General features: G+C 41.6%; 1 protein-coding gene across 1 annotated transcript in view; it reads right to left on the reverse strand.

Annotated features, from left to right (window-relative positions):
• Positions 1-4: 4 nt before the first annotated feature.
• Positions 5-16468, reverse strand: part of LOC117449133 (myosin-7B-like) — a 31775-nt gene continuing 15311 nt past the window's right edge. The window contains exons 21-46 of the mRNA XM_034086549.1: positions 16291-16414; positions 14999-15135; positions 14722-14892; positions 14501-14585; positions 13822-14064; positions 13517-13693; positions 12435-12580; positions 12147-12237; positions 11908-12065; positions 11023-11254; positions 10497-10623; positions 10185-10303; positions 9463-9659; positions 8324-8507; positions 8049-8214; positions 7272-7396; positions 5850-5965; positions 5534-5720; positions 4861-5070; positions 3757-3882; positions 3215-3305; positions 3027-3106; positions 2232-2336; positions 2055-2150; positions 1319-1462; positions 5-1228 (exon numbers count right to left, since the gene is read on the reverse strand). Coding sequence (XP_033942440.1) covers positions 1217-1228; positions 1319-1462; positions 2055-2150; positions 2232-2336; positions 3027-3106; positions 3215-3305; positions 3757-3882; positions 4861-5070; positions 5534-5720; positions 5850-5965; positions 7272-7396; positions 8049-8214; positions 8324-8507; positions 9463-9659; positions 10185-10303; positions 10497-10623; positions 11023-11254; positions 11908-12065; positions 12147-12237; positions 12435-12580; positions 13517-13693; positions 13822-14064; positions 14501-14585; positions 14722-14892; positions 14999-15135; positions 16291-16414 — 3649 coding nt within the window. The 3' untranslated portion in view covers positions 5-1216. The remainder of the gene's footprint in view (positions 1229-1318; positions 1463-2054; positions 2151-2231; positions 2337-3026; positions 3107-3214; positions 3306-3756; positions 3883-4860; positions 5071-5533; positions 5721-5849; positions 5966-7271; positions 7397-8048; positions 8215-8323; positions 8508-9462; positions 9660-10184; positions 10304-10496; positions 10624-11022; positions 11255-11907; positions 12066-12146; positions 12238-12434; positions 12581-13516; positions 13694-13821; positions 14065-14500; positions 14586-14721; positions 14893-14998; positions 15136-16290; positions 16415-16468) is intronic.

Raw genomic sequence — 16468 nt, forward strand, 5'->3', positions numbered from 1 at the left:
TTTATTTATTGTATACTACACTGAAGATCTCATTCAGAAATATACAGACTACAGTGAAACCCACACAATAAATATTAGTACAAACAGTCTGAATACTGGCACCTGGTTCATAATTACTCTTGAATTGATTGTTGGCCACTAGGGGGCAGAACACCTGACCGATCTGTAGTGTCATTAGCTTTTGAAGTACTTGTGGCTAACATGTTAGCAAACAGCCATCAGACACATAGCGATGTGATTATCCTATTGAAGTGAAGTGTTAGTTGTTTTTGGAAAAAACTGATTATAGGTGTATCGGTAAGATTAGTGAGAGCCAAAAGGACTCAATCACAGTTATTTGATGTCAAACCACAACAAGCTAAACACTGCGTAGAGTTGTAGGGGATCATTATCTGTGTGTTCAGCACTATGACATTACAGTCCATGGAATTACATGTACATTTTAGATATATGACTTAATTGATTGATATAATGTACTTTTTGTACCATAAATAAACAATACACTGTCACTGACTGATTCCAATTATCTAAACAATATTTTGTCTTCAACTTTCTCACCCCTAAAAACATGCACATATCAGCTACCACAAAACATCACTCATAATGTAGAATAAAAGAAGCATGAATAAGGGCACACTGTATTTAACATATCAACCATTTCTCAAACCAGCTTTTCTTTCCTTGTCCCTGTTTATCCCTGCCTTTACTTCAGTCTTTACATCCATATGAACTTTAGCATTGTTTTGTATATTTCTTTCAATATTTTGCTACCTTGTTCCCCTTGCAGTTAATAGATGGGCCACTGGTACATTGTGTGTATATTGGTGTGTGTGAATGGGCATCTCATTTGTGTCTTCCGGGTGTACAGTACATGCTGATTTGGAGCCAGTTTGGCATGATTTGTTTATAAATAACCACAATTATTTCATTTAAAATGTAGATTTATAAATATTATTTGAAATGCATAATAGGTCTACCCAACCTGGGAAGAACTTCATGTAATCATTAAAACGTAGCTTTCAAATTCTACCTTCCCTTTACTCACTGCCCTCTACACTTCTATTTTAACAATGCTTTACTGTGGAGAAATACATACAACATATTGACGTGATTTCATTATAGTAGATCCAGTGACATCCCCAGCTCAGACAGATTAAAACACAGCAAGCAAATGTCACACACACACCGGAAACACACTGATGGAGTTTGAAGAGCTTCATTCTATGATCTGCAGAAACACAGACAGCAGATTAGAAACACTGAATTTAAACTCCAGAGAAACAAAACACCAATTACCGTTTAGGGTTGTTTCACTCACCATGGCCACTTTGGTGCTCTGTTCTCGGGTTCGGATCCGCAGTTTGTTGACGGTCGTCTCTGCGATGTCGGCTCTCTCCTCGGCGTCGTCCAGCTCGTTTTGGACCTTCCTGAAACGCATCGTGCTGGAGCCCACCTGCTCCTCCTGGTGGACAAACAGAAGAACAGCGGCGTGATTACACTTTAAACGTGTAGTAACCTTTTTTGGCCACTGGAGGGCAGCACAGTGAAAACACAACATTGAAATATCACCTTTTAAATTGAAACGATAAATGTGTTAGTTGCTTGTGGTATTCATTTCAGCAGAGTAACTTTATAAGAGTCTTTTGTTTGTGTCCACCTGATTGATGTAAGTGCAGTATTCCCTCCGTTTTTAGCTCTGTTTTTGTTCTCCACCAGTCTTTTACGTCGTTAAAGGCTCCACTATTTTCACCAGCTAGTCTGTAAATGTGTCTCTCTTGTTTGCTGTCAAAACGTTAAAGCTCATGGTTTTTGCGCAGCTTTTTTTTTGTAAATCACCCTTTGAAAGCTTTGGGAGTTAACGCGAGCAGTACGTTTCGGGCCGATAAATAACTAAATGTGCATTGCTGAAAATTCAGCTGGCATTCGCTGAAGTTCAAGCGACCCCTTCCACGTTGGCATTTACAAGGCCATTATAGCCCTGTATAATCAAACTGTTTTTCTGACCTGTATAATCTCACTTTTACTGCAGAAATATAAGACTTTTAAAGACTCACAGCGTTGTCTGCTTGTCTCTTGTAGCTCTTGACTTTGGTCTGAAGCTTATCGATGAGCTCCTGCATCCTCAGCAGAGTCTTCCTGTCCTCCTCGGTCTGCAAAGAGAACAAAGTTACACCGCAGAACATAGAACCAGCAGAACATCTGTGTACTGATAACCTGTGATGTTTTCAGACCTGGTACGTCAGCTCTTTGACTTTCTTCTCGAAGCGACGCACTCCTTTCTGATACTCCTCGCTCTTCTTCTGCTCCAACAGCAGCTCCGTCTGCAGATCCCTCACCTGCACACACAGATACACCTTTTAATAACCTCATGTGTTATTTGTACTGCTTTGTCTTTTTCAAGCCAATTTTCTTTCTATTGGCAACTTTCTACTGAAGCTATATACCTCTACAACAGTGCTTCTCAAAGTGTGGTCCGCGGACCACTGGTGGTCCGTGAGCGCCCCCTAGTGGTCCGTGAGTATATTGGTAACATTTCACATTTGAAATAAATAAATAAATGTAAGTTTTCCGCACTCTCGCGGGAATATCTCCACAATGGAGCAAGCTTAACTTTCACTTTCGATTGCATGATATAGCCCAGATAAACACCTTCATCACACATGTGGCCACTTGTTTGTACCTTTTTCAGGCGATTTGTACAAAACGATGTGTTTTTGATATTTGTGGAGTTAGGTGGTCCGCGAGTGTTTTTTTATTGGTTAAGTGGTATGAAAAAGTTTGAGAAACACTGCTCTACAACATCATAAATCCAAGCAAGCACTTCTCAACTTTCATGTCATTAGCTGTAGTAGAAGTAAGCCCATCGATAAAATGAAACGTTAGACAGTAAAAAAACATGGTTTAAATCCTCAATATCAATACATTACTAAAAAGAAATACAATGCTGGCTCAAACACTGCTTTCTGGTAAGATATGGCATGTCCAATTTTTCTTGTCAACATTATATTTTGGGAATAACCACTCACTCTTGTCTCCAGTTTATGAAGCTGTTTCTTTCCTCCCTTCAGCGCCATCTGCTCCGTCTCGTCCAGTTTGACCTGCAGCTCTGTAAGAGAGACACTGTTAGAATCAACCTGCAGCCAACACATAATACTGCCTCAGGAACATTAGGTAAACTCTTTAAATGACCACCATCATGTGCTTGTTATCGTACCTTTCACAGTGGACACCATGTTCCTCTTAATTCTCTCAATCATATTGCTGCTGTCCTGCTCCTTCTTCAGCTCTTCCGCCATCAGCGCCGCCTGGTGAGACACATATACACATTATTAAGATACCTATCCTTAAATACTTTCATATAGGAGGAGAACAGAAAAGAAGAAGAAGAAAAGGGGACCACAGAAAAGATTGGAAACACCACAACACAATAACCCAGGGTTACTGTGCAGTCCAACTCCCATACTACCCAACTAATTCATCTGGCAGAAAGATATTTACTGACAAAAGGATGTCCTTCAGCATCATCCGGTCACATTTTGCTTTTATATGAGCAAGTGTGCAGTGTGTAAAAGCTTAAGGTGCAATGATGGACACATTACTATGCCCCAGCTGAGTATACATCTTCCAGTGTGCAACAGTGTGTACTTTGTAAGGGTTGCTGCAGGACACTTTAACAGTAACAAGTAGAAGTATGGTATGGTAGGCATTGTAAGTTGAGGATGTGTCAGAGGTTAGGGGTCAGAGGTCAGGACTGACATCAGTGATGGCCTTCTTGGCTTTCTCCTCGGCGCTGCGGCTCTCCTGCATGGCCTCGTCCACTTCCTCTGTCAGCAGATTCAGATCGGACTCCAGCTTCTTCTTGTGGTTCATCAGACCTGTGTTCTGGAATATAGGAAAACAGCCAGGAAGTCAGTCAGGTTATTAATTTATCTTTCCGCAAGTGGGTGCTGTGGTGGAAATTCTACACTTCATCACCTTCTGGTAAGAAAAGATCAAATATACAAGCTTAAACCAAAGTTGTGTTATTTAATAAAAAATGATAGCATTTAACAGAATCTATCTTATTTCCAGCTGGAAGGACAGATAACCTGCACCATGTGTGCTACAGAAATCTGACCACGTTACACGTCACTTTTATCCAAAGCGACTTACATACTCAACACTGTGGACAATCCCCACAGGTGTGTCTCAGGGACACAACGACATGCTGACTGCAGTGGGGTTTGAACCTGCTGTGACCCCCTGATCCGAACACCAACGCACAACCCACTGCACCACACGCCTCACGTTACACAGCAAAGCATTTATACAGAGGAGCAGGAAACAAAAAGGACATACGACAGGTAACATCCGTATGATAATTTGCCTGACAACGGTCCAGTGGCACCCTCTGTCTGTTCTGCAAGAGAACAGCAGGGTGCCAGTCTTTTGTATTAAAGGTGTGATAAAGCCGGGGAGGGACAGCCCTAGTTTACATTCGGACTGAGACATTCAAACTGCGGGAAAATCAAACCAGAGAAGGAAGTTATACTGAAAAGAGACTTAATGATAAATGTACTACACAAGGTCCAATTTCTTTCATCACATGACAAGAGTAGCTGTCTGAAAAGACGATTGTGGATGATTTGGTGTCAAAGTAAAAGTGTGTGTGTGTGTGTGTGTGTGTGTGTGTGTGTGTGTGTGTGTGTGTGTGTGTGTGTGTGTGTGTGTGTGTGTGTGTGTGTGTGTGTGTGTGTGTGTGTGTGTGTGTGTGTGTGTGTGTGTGTGTGTGTGTGTGTGTGTGTGTGTGTGTGTGTGTGTGTGTGTGTGTGTGTGTGTGTGTGTGTGTGTGTGTGTGTGTGTGTGTGTGTGTGTGCCTACCTGTGTAGAGACCAGGTTGACCCTCTCTGAGAGCTCCACCAGCTCGTGTTCGGCCATCTTGCGGCCGCGGTCGGTTTGCTCCAGGATCTCACGCAGCTCCTGCTCCTCAGACGTCAACAGAGAACAGCGACGGTCCAGCAGGACGATCTGTTCTTTCAGCTGATTGGTCAACTGGATCCTATCCTCCAGATCCAGCTGGTGCTCTTTAACCTGTGAGAGGACACAACTCAATGAGATCTGTTTCAACAATCGTAGGAGGTGCGAATATTGGGAGTCTTGTTTGCCCTGTTTGTGAAGATGTATTCAAGTCGATTGAGATTCAAGCGATTCCTTCAGTTTTCTAGATCAATCCAACTTTCCAGCTTGACAATTATGGGTTTTATTGTCTTTCATACCTTATTTTGTTTTGGATGAGATGAGCCTACCTGTGTCTGCAACCATTTGAAAGTATAGAAAGGTTACACTAGTAGAACAAGTCCTAAAAGCATCATCACTGGAGGAATTTGGTCTTGCTGGCAGATTCAGGAGATTCCTTTGGATTGATAGTAAACCCAACCTACACGCCGCTTAATAGCTCTGGGAACCTTCAATAAAGCATCTATCATTGCCAGCTTGACAATAAGGAGTTTATCACCTTTGATACCTTATTTTAATGTGGATGAGATGATCCTACCTGAGTCTGCAGGTGTCTGATGATCCTCTGGCTCTCGGCCGCCTGTCTGTTAGCGTGTCCCAGCTGAACTTCCATCTCGTTCATGTCAGACTCCATCTTCTTCCTCAGGCGCACCGCCTCGCTGCGGTTGCGAATCTCCGTCTCGTAGCTGGCCTGCAGTGTCTCCAGAGCGCGCTGGTGACCCCGCCTGGTGGACAGCACTGGTATTACTCATCGAATGCAGGCATCGTACATAAAAAGCGTTTGTAATGTTCACAGTTTTTATCCCTGGTTAGTTAGAGCTTCATCTGAGTATTTCATTTGATATATTTAGTACCTGAGGTTGTCGATCTCTTCATCTTTCTCTGCAATCTTGCGCTCAATGTCGCTTCTGATCTGCTGCAGCTCCACCTGGCATCTCAGTGTCTTACTCTCCTCGTGCTCCAGAGTTCCCTGGTGAGAAGAGAGTTTTTAGATACCGTAATTTAGGTCGCATTCACACCAGCCTTGTATAGTCCTTTTTAAATCGAATCCTGGTGCGTTTCACCGCTTGGTGCGGTTCCTTTGGGTCGATGTGAACGCAGTCCGAGACCTCGGATGTGAACTAAACAACCGGACTCTGGTCCGCTTAAAAGAGGTGGTCTCGGACCGCTTGCTAGTGAACTCTGGGGCGGTTCATCGCTGGTTGAATGCAGTCCGCACCAAAACACTGGAAATGTAGTATTTACGAGTCACAAGAACGCGGATTTCTTCAAAATCTTTAGCGAAAGAGTGAAGCAGAATGAAGTGTTGAACAATGTTGTGTAAAAGTAAAAATGCTCCGTCAACTATACATAAAAGTCAGAGCCACCTGTCGTCGGTGAAACGCCCCTCCTTACTGAAGGACGTCTCTCATTATATGTGTTATAGTGTTTTTTAACGCACGTCGTCTGATTGTATAATCCTATGCGCCGTCTGCTAGATCTGTTGATATGCTCTCAGCTCTCCAGATTAACAGTAGCATGAAAATAACCTGCCGATGCTCCATGGCGGAGGCTCGGTAGAAATTGCCGGGATTTGCGTTTTTACCCCGTTCTGTCCGACCAATGGTTGAACAGCATTTCCGAGCACATGACTTGTGTTTAAAGTTTATAGTCCGTTTGAGTTTTGCCCACGTGAACGCAAACCAAACGTTCTGAATAAGGAAACAATGTAATAAACTCTCGTCTGGCGCGCACCAAAGATGCGGACTATTAGGTGTAGGGTTGGGTACCGAGAACCGGTTCCAACATTTCGATTCCAACGGCATCATTTAGAAATGTGAATTTCGGTTCCGCTTTTCGATGCCTGAGGAAATGTTTCTCACCGCTCTCCGTAGCCTACTGTATGACTGCGGCGGGGCGGGAAATGTAGCGTTGTATCTACACTTCCTACAGCGTAACCTGAGACCAGGGCCGGCCCGTTGCACTGGCATTATAAATGTTCGCCTAGGGCGCCAGATCTGTGGAGGCGCTGCGCTGACAGCTCTGGGAGGGAAAACAAAAGTTTTGACCGTTGGTGCTCATCCTAATTTTCGGCCTTGATGTAACAACGTTCATAATTAAGTAAATGTAACACCCTTTTTCACCCCGGTTACACGTTTCATTCGCCCTGTACGATGGGCGCTGGAAGTGATGAAAATGGGGGATGTTGGTTTATCTGGCACCCGCAGGCGTGAATGCAACTTTAGTCAACACTTTAGTTTATTTATGGAAGTATGTAAAGCAGTTCAGTCAGTTACCTCTGCTTCCTCCAGAGCCGTTTTCATATCACTCTTCTCCATATCCAGGATCTTCTTCATCCTCTCCAGCTCAAAGATGGCCTTCCCTCCCTGACTGATCTGCTCCGTCAGGTCGTATATCTCCTCTAGAGTTCAAACACACTTGTTCAGTCAATCAAAGACAATATTCATTTAAGTCAATAACAGTCTTGTATCGTCACCTTTTGACGATTGGTATCAAATATGTTACACAAGCCCTTTAGAGGCGACAGAAAAGACCACAGACTCTTTGGTCTGATGTCCTTGGTGAAACATTCTGACCATTTCCCAAGGCTTAAGGTAAAGAAAGTTTATAGTTAATTGTTCTGGATTTGTTTTGAGAGAGATGAATTAGAAGTTCCTGTAGTTCTCACGCCGTAGGGAACCACAGCCATCAATGTCAGGAACATACCTTTCTAGTTGGCAGTGGACTGCTTTAGTTGTTAGATTAGTCTTAGTGGTTTTATTGTGTGAAGCACACACATCCACTGTAAAAAAAAAAGTAACAAGTTTCCTAAAATACTTGGATATAACGCTCGATAAGTACCGTAGCAATCAGCATAATTGACCAGGCATGTTTGTAGCCTAAGTTAGGGCAGAGAAACAGCGATGTATTCATTGTTTGTTTCTTTGCTTGAGTTTGCTAGTTATAAAACCTGATTATATTCATATCAAGATATAACTCAAAACCTGACCAAGCAGAACCGAGTCCACCAAAAACTAAAGTTGTTGATGTTGCTGCTCAGATTCTGGGAGTACCTTGCAGGTTCTTGTTTTCTCTCTTGACCGTCTCCAGATGGTCCAGAGCTTCTTCGTAGCAGTTCTTCAGTTTGAAAAGCTCGGTGCTCAGACTGCGCGACTCTTTCTGCGACGCCTCCAGGTCCGCCTGACTCTCATCGAACTTCAGCTTCCAGTCACTCAACAACTGCATCAAGCAAAGAAAACATCAAACTTCTCACAACGTGTTGAGGCTTGTTTTAAACATCCTCCATTGTTTATAAGTATTTTGAGGGTTATGGTTGGTCTTTGTTGACCTTGTCGAAGTTGCGTTGCTTCTTGTCCAGAGCCAGAGCAGCAGAGTTGGTTCGTTCCAGTTCAACCACCAGGTCTTCGATCTCCGTCTGCAGACTCAACTTGCTTTTCTCCAGTGAGGAACATTTGGCATGAGATGATTCCACAGCTTCCTCCGTGTTCTGCAGTTTGACGACCAACTTCTTCCTGACGACAAACAATTACAAAATTAACTTAGTAAAGTACAGAAGGACACTTATAATATAACTGAGGAAATGACTGATGTACTGAACTAAATAGGGTTTACATCTGCATAACTTCCATGCAGTATAATCAAGGTGTCCTTCATTCAATATGCTTCCCAAACTCATGCATTCTTTCTGAAACCTGACGATTTAAACACCTCGTAAAAGTGTCCCAGTGAACATAAATCATTCATTATAGTGCATACAAATATTTTTGATATAATAACGCTGTGGTTAAACACGCTTGACGCGTACTTCAATTAATCAAGTATCTTATGCTTCCTCATTTACCATGGACAATTCTCACGCATTCAAGGTAATATGGCAGGGGTGTCAAACTCAAGGCCCGGGGGCCAAATCTGGCCCGCGACTTCATTTCATGTGGCCCGCAAGAGCTTGCAAAGAATATAATATGTTTATTATACGGTTACATGCCACTTTACAGAAGCAGGTTGCCCATAAACTACATGTCCCACAATGCATCTCGTTTTGTGACATGCGCACTGAAGAGACTTACAATTATTTGCCCTGGACTTCTGCTTTCAGACGTAGTTAATTACTAAGTTATTATCCTATCCAATAATAATCCAATTCAGAGGCAATAATGTAATATAATACATTATATATATATTATATATTTATATATGTATATTTATATAGTTACAACCGGCCCTTTGAGTGCAACCATAATGTTAATGTGGCCCGTGATGAAATTGAGTTTGACACCCCTGTAATATGGGATGAGTAAGTGATCATTTTGGGAGCATTCCTTCAGATAGAACGCCCTGATGTTTGTGCTTGGGCATAGATCCTCTGGGGAACATGAATATTCACAGCTTTGTTAAGGGTATTTCAAAACGACCTAAACCAATAGCATCGATAGTCACAGTAGCAATAGAAGTATCAGAAGTACTAACTTGGCGTCCTCTAGTTCTTCTATCCTCATCACGGCGTCCGTCTCGTACTTGGCTCTCCACTGCACCACCTGCCCGTTGGCTTTGGACAGCTCCCTCTGCAGCTCAGCCTTCGCCTCCTGCTCCTCCTCCAGCTGCTCTCTTAGCAGACTGCTGTCGTGACGGGACCCCTGCACTGCGTGGGCCAGCGACACACGGGCCTGAAACACAAACAAATATACCAGATACTCTTATCCATAAAAAACTGTAGGTAAAATATCACTCGTCACCTTCAATAATTAGGATACATGTATTTATAATCCTTGCATGGAAGTAGTCGTCACATACAGAGCATCAACTAGTTCCTGAGCAGTGTCCTTCACATGCTGATATCCAAGAGAGGGAGTCACACAGTCACAAGATGGAGGAATAGAAAGCAGTGTTCAATCTTTACTTCAGATTAGCTCCACATCAGAAATGAGCATGCTTGTCATACGTCTATCTCCATAGAGGCTGAATCATCATGTTAATTAAATAGCTATCATCTGCCTCAAACAGTCCTGATGCTCTTCTAGGTCATCACACATCCTGTCATGTTCACAGCTACGTAGGGACTTTGTTATCATGTGGTACTCTGATATTGGAAGAGTACATTCAGTATTTCCCCAACAAAAACCTTCATCAAAGATAGTTTACTTCTTTGAATCAATGTAAAAGTGTGAGAATGTATGAGTATGTCATGTTACTTTGCTCTGCTCCTCCAGCTGCCTCTTTAGGTCTTCAGCGTTTTGGCACGCCCCCACCTTGGAGCGCTGGAGCTGACTAATCATAGCTTCCCGCTCCTCAAGACGACGGCTGTACTCGGCTAAAGAACGACAAAGATTGGAAGAGAAACAACGTCAAACCAGAGCAGGTTGAGTCCAAGCCCTCTTAGTGGCCAAAAGGTAGTACTACAACTATCGTGTCAGTCCGTGACCCAAAAAGATAGTCCTTTGCACATTAAGAGAACCTTAGTAGGGTATTATGCTGGATAACGGAAAATGTTTGTTTCGTGGTACCGTTCTCTGTAACGGCTCTCGCTTTCTGAGTAGAAACGTCGGTCAGTTGTCTCTGCAGCTCCTCGGCTCGGCTCCTGCTTTCGTTCAGCTGGTCCTCATAAACCTTGCACATCTTCTCAGCAGCAGTCTACAAACAGATACACACACACACACGTCATTTCAAAGTTGTTGGTGAATCAGATTTCAAATTGAAGTTGTGGTGCAACAAAATTAAATGTTATCTAGATCTAGGACTGATATTTAAAGAGAGGTTTCAATTTAAAAGTTAAGTTTCAACTACTTTTTAAGTTTGATGCAACAAGATGTTTTGTTAAAGCATGTTTTAATCTGGTTTGAAAATGAATCCATTTCCCTAATAAGAGTTCAAAACCAGAAACACTTAATATGACCATCCTATCCTTGTAAACAAACTTTTGTATTGCCTCTATACTCAACATGACGATAGGATGATGTTGATCAGGTGTAATACCCCTTAATGTTGTTGAAATACTCCTTTAAATCTGTGTAATAGGACATTGTTATCCACCTTGTTCCTGGACAGATGCTCCACATTGGCAGCCAGGTCATCGGCCTCCAGCCTGTACTCCATCTTCTCCTTCTCCAGTTTCTGTTTGGTTCTCTGCAGATTGTCGATCTGCTCGCTGAGTTCCATCACCGAGTCCGAGTGCTTCTTCCTCAGAGTGGCGGCCGTCACCTCGTGGTGAAGCCCCGCCTCCTCGAGCTCCCGCCGCATCTTCAGGAAGTCGGCCTCCCTCTTCCTGTTTGACATCAAGGTAGTTACAATTTAAAATCACTGGAGCCACGTCTCTGTCTGGGTGAAGGCCCCTTCCAATCGTCATTACAATTCATTCTGAGGGAACTTGAATGCAGAAATACATTTTTATGACAGTCAAAACCTCCAGGATTTGATTTTAATATATTAATATCATATGAAACTAGAAAATATAAGCTGAAAGTGACTGGTTGTGAGTTTAAGGGTAAACAGTCTCGAGACGAAAAGGGGATTTCTGAGCCGTTGCCAAAACAGAAGTAATCCCAATCCAATCGTTGACAAAATATAATAGTTTCAATAATTGTTGTCTTATTTTGGAGTGCTTTTTGATATTTGTATCAAATCGTGAGTGGTGGAAATGTGGTCAATTTGGCACCAAATCTGTGTAACAAATGGTTTCAACACACACATCCCGGCAACATCTTTCCATGCCCTTATCCATTCTTAATCTTCAAAATGTAATGGGCACCAAACCAACCATGACCAGATAATCTTGACATCATTTTGAATTGCATCTCTAATTAATCTTTTAGATGATGCATGCCACTTCAATGTGGCATATACTATTGACTTGCTATGTCCCCCTAAAAAAAGACATAAATGAGCCTATGTAAGTTTCTATGAGTTGATGCTGCTGACCTGTTGAGAGCGATCTGAGCAGCAGAGGCTCCTCCGGCCTCCTCCAGTCTCTCTCCCAGTTCCTCCAGTTCTATGGAGATGTCGTTCCTCTGACGTTCAGCTTTGGTGCGCCACACCCGCTCTGCATCCAGCGCCTCCTCCAGCTCCTCAATACGAGTCTGAGGAATTGATCACAACTCAGAGTGAGAAAGACGGAGATCAGGAAGCTAACATGTATATTCTGAATTATTACCACTAACCTGCAGCTCTTTGATCTTCTTCTGATAAGCAGCACCCAAACTCTGTTCATCCTCCAGTTTGGATTGAATCTGAACCGTTTCAAAGTCTTTTCTTTAGGGAGCAATGGAAAGAGACGGAAAGAGAAACGAAAATACCAAATAATTTGTAGTGTCAGCCTTTGTTCAAACGTAACGTCATAATGTGTTAGTAGAGCTTGGTCCTTATGGATAATTTGTCTAAGAGAAAAAGATAAAAACATTGGCTAAATACAACTTAAAATCTACCAGCTCCAGATATATTTGTCTTACTTTTTCATTTTCTCCTCCATCTCTTCCTTCTGATTCTCCATGTTCTTCACTGAGTCAAAAGAAAGCTTCAGATCCCCCTCCAGCTTCCGTTTGGATCGTTCCAGATCAATCCGCACCTTCTTCTCAAGCTCCAAGGAACTTTCTACCTATAGGGAAGAGAGGGCGATGCCGTCAGACACCAGTACCTTATTTACCAGTATTTATGGTCACCTATTGGGCTTAATGTGGCCTTTAGGTTGTCCTTTTGGTCCTAGAAAACTCAAGCCTCTAGTGGCCTTTGGGGTGGTTGTAGAGGTCCTGGTGTGGTAATTGAAGAGGTCCAATTGGTAATTTAGGAGGTCTGTAGTTGTTTCTGTTGGGGACCGTAGTTATCCTTTAGGAAATTCAATACTGTAGGTCATGAAAGAGTTCTAATCAAGTTCCTTTAGAAAGTTACAATGGTCCTCAGGTTCCACTGACCATCAGGCAAGATTCAGAGATCCTTAAGGCGGTAATTGCACAGTCATAGTACAGTCAGTATACTATTTTTTTCAAAAAAAGTCATAATTTAGTAAATGTTAAAAAAAAGTCATAGTATAGTTTGTAAAAAAAAGTCACAATTTAGTAAATGTCGAAAGTCATAATATAGTTTGTAAAAAAAAAGTCATAGTATACTATGTCAAAAAAAGTCTTTAAGGAGGTTTTAGATGTCTTGTAGTTGGTTACTTTGGTCACCAAGGAGTGTGTAGTATTGGTTCTGGGGGTTCTTCAGGACCTTCAGGAATGAGGTCATCATTAAAGAGTTTCTTTAGGAGGCCATTAAGGAGGCTCTATGGGTCTTCTACGAATAGATCTTTGAGAAAATTCTAGGAGGTCTTTTAGATGGTTCTAGAGATCATTGGCGGAAAACAATAATGGCTCCAAACAGCTACCTTGAGGTACTCCAAATGAAACGTGTCCTTTCATTTATAATGTTGTATAAACGTAAAAAGTAATTTTCTTAAGTTTCTAGAAAGTAGAAAGACGGATAAAGATTAACACAGTTGTTCAAATCTGGACAGACAGTTTTATTCATCATTTTATTTAGGTCACTTTTTACTTACATTGTCCACTTGTTGCTCCAGCCGAGTTTTGGCCTTGGCCAGCATGTTGACCTTGTCCTCCTGGGCCTGAAGGTCAGTCAGAGCCTGCTGGTGAGCTTCCTGCAGGGCCACTTTCTCTCTGGTCAGAGATGCTATGGATTCATCCAGAACACACATCTCATTGGACAGGTTCTTCACCTGGGCGAAAAGAAAATACGAAAATCATCAATTGTAGCAGACAAAGGCTCTCAAGCTAAAACACAAAGAAAATAGAAATAGTTAAGTAAAGGAACCATGCAGTGATACATGGTTGTAAATGTACATACTTTGTTCTCCAGTCCATGTCTCTCTTTCTCCACTTTAGCCAGAGTCATCTCCAGGTCGTCCACGTCTTTCTTCAGGGATATCACCTCCTCCTCCAGCTGACGTTTCTTGGACGTCAGCGTGGCCGTCATCTCCTCCTCATCCTCCAGACGTTCCTGCGCTTCCTTCAGCTTCGACTCCAGAGAGATTTTGGACTGAATCAGCTGGTTGCAGCGGTCTTCTGCATCTGACAGGCTGTCCTGCTCCTGGATGATTAAAAACAAGAGACATTTTAGAGATATTGAAAACAAGATTAAGAGAGATTAACTAGTCTCACGTCAAATTGATTCATTTAGGAAATCCTTTATTTTCATCTGAATATGTCAAATTTGGAGATAAATGGTATGGATTAGATAGCAACAAACTGCAAACAAATAGGAAGATCTAGCAGACTTGTAAACACACCCATGAGGATCCCACATAACTTCATCTTATAAAACCTTGTTGACAAACAACATTTATTTTTACTTGAAAGATGTTAAATTGTGACATGACATTCATTTTCAAATATTATAAACATGCAACCAATAACATTTCGTTGAGTTTGAGTTATGGGTAGACTGCATGTGAATAGTATAGTATATATTGATTGGACTTTCCAAAGTATGGTATTTAAATCCTTTTAATTTCAATGTTACTCACAGCTTGGAGCTGCAGAAACAGGTCGTCTTTCTCCAGAACCAAAATCACCTGGCGCTCCTCCGCCTCCACTCGCTTTATCTCTGACCTGACCGAGAAAATACAACAGATGGTGATTAGTCATATATCTGTGTGGATGTAGTTCATTTTACTCAATGAACCCTGCTTTAAAACATGTAAATAATAATGTACACAGAGTTTAAAGAGCCGACCGGTGGACAGACCTGTCAAAGGCCTCTTTTAACTTGTTGTACGCTTCTTTAAGGGCAGCCAGTTCTTTCTCCACCTGGGCACTCCTGAGCATCGGACGCAGCTTGTAGAACAACATCATCCAGGGCCAAGTCCTCACAGAGAAGAACGCTCTGAGGTTGAACTGGATCACCAGTACAGCATCCCTGAGAGGAAGAATTATAGACCACACCCAAAGAAATATCATACACTTACATTTTTGCTGCTACACTGTATTTTATCAATAACGTATCTGATGGTTGTTATATTGACCTTTGAATCATCATCTTTTCTCGGGCCACCCTCATCAGCTTCCCTCTTGCCATGGCCTGAACAATTGTGAAGATCTCAGACAGACGGGTGTCCCTCATGTCCTCCAAAAGACCCAACAGACCCGCCTTAAAAAACACCTGAAGAAAAAAGACAGAACAGTTTGTCTTTTTTCCATATGATATGTGGTATTAACAGTAGACCCAGGAAGTATTGAAATAATGTTGGTAACACTTTATATTAAGGTACACAAATTAACCATCAACTAGTTGTTAATTAACATGCATATTAGCAGTATGTTGGCTCTTTATTAGTCATTATAAAACACTTATTAACCAGTTAAGTCCCAAGCCTATTTTTCAGGTCTCAGGCTCGAAAATGACATTCCCAGAACAAATGACTATATCTTCACTTCTAAAAGGGGTAAATTAATCATCTTTTTTCTCAAAGCAATGCTACACCTGTGAGTTGGATGTAGACGAGTCAGAATCAATATAGCATTTTTTATTTTAAAGTAAATTCAGATTGAACATAGTAAACATTTTTAAATCATAGTGTATATAAATAAACATTGGGATGGGATGGTAGACTAAAAGCTTTAGGAATCCAAACTATAACATAATAAGTACCCTGCATCGAGATTGATGCAAAACAAGTGACATTTGACCTTTTTAGAGAGATTTAGCAACAACAAAAAAACACTCCTGGGGTCATTTGGGTGGATTTGCCATTTCTCTGGCCCCCCTCGGTCGATTTTGATGATTGACACCTGTTTTGAACCGTTAGAGCCAATAGAATCGAAGGGGAAGTTTCTAAATCCACATACACGTTACCATTGAGGAGTGAGAGTGATGCGCACATACATACCTAATTTTGAGTTATTTAGAAACAATTAACACTTATAGTTTCATGTCTTGTTACATAAGAATAGATCATAGTTGTTAAGTGTTATTATGGAAGAATTACTATTCTTGTGGTACTACTGCCTTATTAGGCCCATATTGAGCAGAGCATATTAAGACCAAAAGTAATGTACAACAACTACCTTACTTGCAATAAATAAGTACTAATTCGAGGGTTATTGAGGAAAAACTCTCAACTAATGGCTTATTTCTTGTAGAATATGGTCATGTAGAATAAGGCATTAATAAGTGTTTTATAATGACGAATAAAGAGCCAACATACTGCTAATATGCATGTTAATTAACAACTAGTTGATGGTGAATTTGTGTACCTTAATATAGTGCTATTGTGTTATCATAATGTGTGCTGTTGTATTATTCACAGTGCTGTACCTTAGTGTGTCCAAACTTGTACTGGCTGTGGTCAATGTCTAGAGAACCAAGCAGTTTCTCCACAGCCTTTCTGCTGTCCACAAACGAGTCCTCAGGAATTGCATTAGGATTGAGGATGCGGTAACTGAGAAAGAAAAGTATAAATGGGTTATTTATGAGAAGCAGTCTCGTAAGTACT

Source organism: Pseudochaenichthys georgianus, chromosome 7, assembly GCF_902827115.2.
Source record: "Pseudochaenichthys georgianus chromosome 7, fPseGeo1.2, whole genome shotgun sequence".
In the NCBI taxonomy this organism is placed as follows: domain Eukaryota; kingdom Metazoa; phylum Chordata; class Actinopteri; order Perciformes; family Channichthyidae; genus Pseudochaenichthys; species Pseudochaenichthys georgianus.